Genomic DNA, 7749 nt, shown 5'->3' on the forward strand with positions numbered 1-7749 from the left:
CTATGACAGCCCGAGTGCTTCATTTAATGTGAATCTCCTTAGAGATCTCTTTAGAGCAACTTTGACATCCTGATTCCTGAGACTGTAAATAAAAGGGTTCAGCAGTGGCAGCAAAAATGTATAAAACACACTGAGAATTTTCTCCTGAACCACAGACTCATCAGATGATGTTTTGATATGTGAAAGCATACCAAATCCATAGAATAGGGCAACAGTTATTATGTGGGAACTACAGGTGCTCATGGCTTTGTACAAACCCTTACCTGATGACAATTGGGTGATATTTAAAAATATCAAAACATAGGACATTAAGATGACAACACTAGATGCAATGACCACTGTGCTGACAACAACAGAACTCACAAGCTCACTGGCATAGGTGCTGCTGCAGGAGAGCTGGAGAAGGGGGAAGATATCACACAGGTAGTGATTGATGATGTTAGAATCACAAAAGTTCAGTCTGACCATAAACACTGTGTGGACAGTGGCACCAGCTAACCCCATGAAGTATGAACCAAACATCATCAGGGAACATGTTCTAGGAGACATGATGACCATGTACAACAGAGGTTGACAGATGGCTACATAGCGATCATAGGCCATGGCTGTCAACACATAGCACTCAGAATGGGCAAAAAAGCAGAAAAAAAACAGCTGAGTCATGCATCCTCTATAGGAGATGGTGTTCTTCTCTGAAACAAAACTCATTAGTGTTTTGGGAGTAAAGACAAAGGAATAACATAAGTCAATGAAGGACAAGTTAAAGAGGAAAAAGTACATGGGGGTCTGCAGGTCTGAATTTAGGAAAATGAGACTCATTAAACTCAAATTCCCCACCACAGTGACTGTGTGATACACCAGAAACAGAATGAACAAGGGTAGCTGGAGCTCAGGTTGGTCTGTCAATCCTGCGAGAATGAATTCAGTCACTGTAGAGTCATTCTTCATAGCCATTTTGTCACAGTCGATCTGGAGAAACATCAGTAAAGGGTCACATTAAACAAGGAATTCTGTAACTGACTACAAAAGAACAGCTAGAGCCAGTTGTTACAAGTTCAGGATTGTCTGAAGCCACTGAGCAAAGCATTCAGAGTACATTGCTACTCATTCTGAGAAATCTGTTTTTTCTTTTCTTGTTCATCATAAGCATCTACTCTGATTAACCACTAGCCCAACTCCTAAGTCTTTAAACAACCACTTTTTCCTGTCTCTTTAAGCTTCTTTTAGGATCAGGGACATAAATAGAAAGAAAATGCTCTCTCCTAAACTCATTATTTATATAGATTTAAGTTTTAGGAGATGTTATGAAGATAAATATAATTTTTTTTGTTTCCTGAATATGTGATTGCTGTCGTACCACACAGGCCCTTTCACTCCAATATTCTAAGGAGGTTAATTTTGTGAAAAAAAAAATAGATGTTAGTTATCAATAGAAAACTGGCTCAGACCTACTAAAATATCTATGCAAGGATACGACATGATTTCAATTTAAAATTTTCTCTTAAATGTTCTCTTTATTTGCTCAAAGGAAAATAATCTCATTTGCATCCAATATATAATTTCTCTCAATTGAGACTCTTATAACCTAGTATTATAGGATAATATATTAGAAATACTATTATTCAGGGCTGTCTATTGTCACAGAACTTATGGAATGATGCAATAAGTATAATTATATATAACAAATTATGAATACTATATTATATATAACATGTAAATATTTCTATGAAATTTAAATGCAATTCAGTAGAATGACTTACAGATTGTAGTTCAACCATATCTTCTCAAAGGTCTATAATCTATAGTTGCTCAGTCAGACAAGGCTATGTGTCTCACCTAGTCTTCAGGATCCTGAAGAAGGAATGTGTGTGCTGATGAGGTGAGTACAGGCAGGAGAAGTAAACATCTTTCCTTCTTACGTTGTTCTTATAGGCTTGTAGAAAGGGTCCCAGGTTGAGTGAGTTTCCACTTTAAGGGTAGAAATAACAGAACCTGTGCTTATATCATATAACATGGATATAAACACACTCTCTTTTGAGACTCAAGGTCCTGCTTAGTTTGTAATTCCCCAACAGGAATACCTAGTTGCCTGATCAGGGTATTGGGTTGTTCCCTTCAGAATACTGTTCATTCTGCCCACCACAGCTCGGCAAGAGAAAAAAACAGGGAAGTACTCACCTGTCATTTCTAGTAATTATCTACAAGCCCTGCGATTGCATCACTAAGTATTAAATAAGCAATCTACAAAAATTAAAAGATTTTGGAGCAAAACTTTTAAGAAAAAGGAAATGTGCACTCAAGACAGTTTGAGTTTAAATCCAGATTGTTTTGTTTCATACTAATGAAGCTACATGTCTAAATTGTAATTCATCTGGTTTTGTGCATTTATATTCACATATTCATATTTCTGTGGCTTGCTATAAAATATATCTCAAAAATAGGGTCTGGATATGGCTCAGTAGTAGAAACTTAGTTTTATACACAAGCCTCTAGGTCTAATCACAACACTGTAACAACGATAATAATAGTAATATGAACAAGATAAAGGAGTTACTCTATTGGTGTTTTAATTAAATTTAATGATTCATGTATTGTAGCACATAAAACTATCCTAGACATGTAAAAAGGTCTAGTCCCTATTCCCAGTTTATATCTTTAAACAGGTAAATCAGGATTTCTCATTCTCAATAGACATTCAGAGGAATTGATTAAAAGCTGTTTTGCTCTCCTATGTAACGTAAAATGAATATCATCTCATAGCCTTGCTCAGAATTTCATGTTGGTATTATAAACCACAACCTCACAACCTACACAGTGGCCGTGGACAAGAAAATTTCTCTAGTCAATGTAATATCTCAACTGTTCAGGCTCCAAAAATGATGTGTTAGAAACAAAAGCTCTCCTGGCTTTGAAGTTTTCTGTCAATTAATTTGGTTTTATTTTAATAGAACAGGCCTTGTAGGTAACTTGACCTTTTTCTAATAAAGCTGTCAATGCTTTGCTCTGAGCCTTTTATTTATGAAGACAGACCATTAGAACAAAGATCCTCCTTATAGAAACCTAAAGAATATAGAATCACTCTGCACAAAATCAATCCTAAAACACAAATATTGTTCTTCCAAAGTCTTTGCCTCTTTGAGTGAGTCATCTGATCATGAAGAATTTGTCTTATCATCCATACCTTATAGTGAGTCAATGACCTCCATACCCGAAGGGGTCCAGGCATGTATTCAGGAAAAATGACTATGACACAAAAGGGCTTTCAGTTGGTAACCATTTTTTAACTTTTTGTCCAATAACATTTATAGATAGAACATTTCAGTGTCTCTCAATCCTAGCAATAAAACTGGATGGTTTTCCTTGATCTCTGAATTGTTGTTTTGAATAGTTCCTATTGTATAAAACCTTGAGAAAATTATTATATTCCTCTTTTCCTAATCTGTCCTTTGTCTTAAGAATGTTAGACTTGGACCACAGGTACACTGCCTTCATCTTAGCATTGAAGATGCAGAGCTCAGGGATTGAAAATCTAGGCTATATAGTGAAAACTTTTTTTATTAAAAAAAAAACAAGAAAGAGAACAACAGATTGAATTAAGTTAAGAACAGAGTGAAAAAGAAAGCAATGGTTTGTGCCCCTCGTAATGGCAGTGACAGGGGAAAAAGAATCACTCTATCCATCGTTACCATGTGAAAATTTTCCAAGTGAGTCACTAGTCTAAGTGTACTGCTGCAATTCACATGTTTGTGTCCTGAAAACATGACTGGGTGGTGAGTCACTAAAAAAAGGAAAGACACACAGGCACCAGTACAGAAAAGCTGAGATTGGTTGGACAAGGCAGTCTAATGGAAATGTACCAGAAAGAGCCTGGAAACCCACTTACGTTATTCTATATATCTGATTCAAAGAGGTAGGTGTCTTACTTATATTGTACTTTTGGGAGAAGACACAATGAACAAGCTTACTTATACAAGAGTGATGTGAGAACCCCTTTAGGCCATAGCCTTTTAGATACCGGGCCTTTTGGGGCATGGTCTTTGGTACTGCAAGTATAGATGCAAAGGATGTATGGTCCTCTTTTCTTCTGCATTTAGTTCCCATTTTCCAGTGCACATGGAGGACTCTAGATATCTACCCTTACTGTGAGTATATCTCCAAATAAATAAATATTTGCTATACTCGATTCCAGGCTATTGTGGAACTCTTTGATATGACTTTGGCATCCAACATGGGGCAATGTATAGCCACACAAAGCCTAAGAAAGCTTTAAAAGCACTTCTAAACAAACAAAAATGGGAGTCAATGGCAGATTCTTGGTAGCCATATTTTCTTCAGTTAGCTCTGTGTACTAGAAGTGAGTAGTGGCATGGCTTCTTTAAGAAATGACTTCCTGGTTCATACTGTCAGCATGGAGGGCTCTTCTGGGAGTACCTTCCACTGAGCACTTGAATGGAGTTTGTGGGTAGTGTGATGCAAGCTACTTGATGGTAGTGTGGAACAACTGCTTCCCAGAGTTGGGGTGGCGAACATTGCTCCCAGAGCTGGCAGTAAATGGACCTCTATCATATTGGAAAGGCAAGTTGTGTGGAACCAACAGCCAATGTGGCTGCTCTGACACTAGCCATGCCCTCTTAACAGTTTAAAGGAGTGATCATAAAGGATTACAGATATGCCGTAAAAATAGAGTCAGACAAAAATAAGCCTTTAGATGGGTTAAGATCTGTTTAAAAACGTATGTAGGCTTAAGATAAAAGAAAATGGTTATAGACAACTATAGAAAGAGATAGTTTTTAAAAATAAAATGGTCTTTAAGAAGACAGTAAAAGTAATAAAAAGTATAGACAGTCATATATTAAGGGGTAAAAATAATAGGATAATTATTTAAAAAGTAATGGAGTGAAAAAATAAGCCACAGAAAGATGGAATATTCATAGAGGGTCTGGATTTTGTATATTATTGCATTTTCTTTGGATGTTAATGAGTTAACTGCTTAAAAATTGATTCTGGGGCTACTAAGATAAACCAACATATATATTTTAAAATTATCTTGACTTTAAAATTTGATACTAAGGATATACTACTTTGTAATAGAGGTTCTGTTTTTGTTTCCACAGAGGATGGGAACCTTTGGATTTATTCAAGACAAATGAAATTTGCTGGAAAAAGACATCCTGAAAGGACTTAATGTACCCGAAACAGAGTTCATCCAATAAACAGAGTGAAGCAATTTGAAGAAATCTATGCCTAAACTAAAAAAAGGATTGTTTATAAATGTTTGTTTTCATTGAAAGGGGGATAGCATATAGAAATAAATACTTTGCATTGGTATGGACTTTGGTTTATTGATACAAATTAGATATCAATTTTGCTATATTTAATTTGTACACTTGCTTAAAGTTTTATGTTTATACATCTCTTCTTAAAAGATAATGCATAATTAAGAAATACAGGTCAATAGATAGTCTTCTATAATAATAAACTTTTAGTCATGTTAGGCCTTCTAAATATACAGAGATATATTTCAGTTAGACAGATAATCTTGAACACTTCAAAGACCTGCAGACTATGGCATATAAAGGGATATTAAGAACTTATATTTAGTAACCTCCACCAGAGCACCCCCTAGCAAACTATCCCCTGCAGAGCAGGCTCAAGCCAATGACCTCCATAGAAAGAGGACTGATTCAGTGAACTCTGCATGAGAAGTCCCAAGCAAGCAACCTCAGTGGGAACAGCCCCAACCACCAGGATTGCAGAGTGGTGTAGTGGATCACTGAGCAACCACAACAAACACCAAGTGACCTCCAGGGTGGCTGGAACTATGTCCCTGCTTCCCTCACAATGAATCTAAGCCCTGGGATCTGCTGGCGTCTGAATGAGTGTTCACCAGAGTCATTGTTCCAACTACATCAATCAGAGGAAAAAAATAGGTAGACAAGGTAAGAACATACTCAACACCACAAAGAGCAGCATAGCCCAATAAAAACTAGTGACTCTTCAAGAGCAAGGCATGAATAGCACAATACAGATGAAGCAGAAAAAATGACCAATAAAATGTAGTAAAAAAATAACTTTAGGAGAATGTTTGAGGTCCTGAAAATGGAAATGAAAAATTGATTTTGGTTTGAGTCTCTATCAATTTTCTTTTTTAATTATTACTATTAATTTATAAAAATTTCCACTCCTTTCTCATTCTCCCGTCCCCCTGGGGCCACAAGATCTCCCCAGAGCTGCTCCCTGGCTCTCTGAGCCTGTGCTGTGGGCTCAGCCGGGCAGGGGCAGTTCCTGCGCTTTGAGAGCCTGCCTAACAGGCAGTCCCTGAATCAGCTCAGCCACATTCCTGGCCATCAAGAGACAGTGATCTTCTAGCAGACATCCATTAGAGGAGGGGTGAGTTTGCTTCTGGCCCGAGGGCTTCGGCTAGGAGGAATTCAGACTTTCCCTGCCTCACTCGACTTTCTAGTCGCTTGGCAGTGGTGGCTACACCCTGCGGAGCTCTTCTGAATCCCATCCCAGCCTTCATCCAGGTACATCTTCCTCTCTTTCTCCCTTCCCCCTGGGGCCACAAGATCTCCCCAGAGCTGCTCCCTTGCACTCTGAGCCTATGCTGTGGGCTTAGCCGGGCAGGGGCAGTTCCTGTGCTTTGAGAACCTGCCTGAGAGGCAGGCCCTGAATCAGCTCAGCCACATTCCTGGACAGCAAGAGACAGTGACATTCTAGCAGACATCCCTTGGAGGAGGGGTGAGTTTGCTCCTGGGCAGAGGGCTTCCGCAAGGAGGAATTCAGACTTTCCCCGCATCCCTCGACTTTCTGGTCGCCCTGCAGTGGTGACTTCACCCTGTGGAGCTCTCCCGAATCCCATCCCAGCCTTCATCCAGGTACACCTTCCTCTCTTCCCCCCTTCCCCCTGGGGCCACAAGATCTCCCCAGAGCAGCTCCCTTGTGCGCTGGGCCAGGGCTGTGAGTGCAACCTGGCAGGACGAAGTGCCTGTGTTTCAATAGACTGCCTGAGGAAAGGTAGACCTTCTGTCAGTGACGTCCCTGCACAACAAGGGAACCTGACCTGGTACTAGAAGATCCAATATAGAGCAGTTGAAAGAAGTGATGGGCAGATGCCAAGGCAAGAACTCCTCCAACAATTTAAAAAACAACATGAAATCACCAGATCCCAATGACCCTACAATAGAAGTACTTGAACCCCTTAATTCAGAAGAATAGGGAAAAAATGCCATTATGAAAACAATAGAGTCCCTTAAACAGGATATGAATAATTCCCTTAAAGAACTGGATGAGAAGTACAACAAAAGGATTGAAGAAATGAGTTAAGAAATGGATGAGAAGTATAACAAAAAGTTTGAAGAAATGAGTAAATCCGTGAATGATACACTGGGAAACCAAGAAAAAACAATCAAACAGGTAATGGAAACAGTTCAAGAATTGAAAACTGAAATGGAGGCAATGAAGAAAACACAAATTGAGAACCAACTGGATATGGAAAATCTAGGTAAACGAACAGAGACTACAGAATCAAGCATAACCAATAGGATACAAGAGATGGAAGAATGAATCTCAGAGTCTGAAGATACCATAGAGAAAAAAAATGCTCTGGTCAAAGAAAACGGCAAATCCAACAAATTCTCATCACAACACATTCAAGAAATCTGGGACACAATAAAAAAACCAAATCTAAGAATAATAGGGATTGAAGAAGGAGAAGAACTGCAGATCAAAGGCCCAGAAAATATATTC

General features: G+C 38.6%; 1 protein-coding gene across 1 annotated transcript; it reads right to left on the bottom strand.

Moving 5' to 3' along the window:
- Positions 1–981, bottom strand: LOC148122369 (olfactory receptor 8C8-like). Its single transcript, XM_087905941.1, has one exon. It carries the CDS (start codon positions 979–981, stop codon positions 1–3), a length of 981 nt encoding a protein of 326 aa, XP_087762067.1.
- Positions 982–7749: the final 6768 nt, after the last annotated feature.

This window comes from Myodes glareolus, chromosome 4 (assembly GCF_982192425.1).
Source record: "Myodes glareolus chromosome 4, mMyoGla1.1, whole genome shotgun sequence".
Classification (NCBI taxonomy): domain Eukaryota; kingdom Metazoa; phylum Chordata; class Mammalia; order Rodentia; family Cricetidae; genus Myodes; species Myodes glareolus.

Coding starts and splice junctions, on each gene's coding strand:
- LOC148122369 (XM_087905941.1), bottom strand. CDS start 981: ATGTTTCTCCAGATCGACTGTGACAAAATGGCTATGAAGAATGACTCT.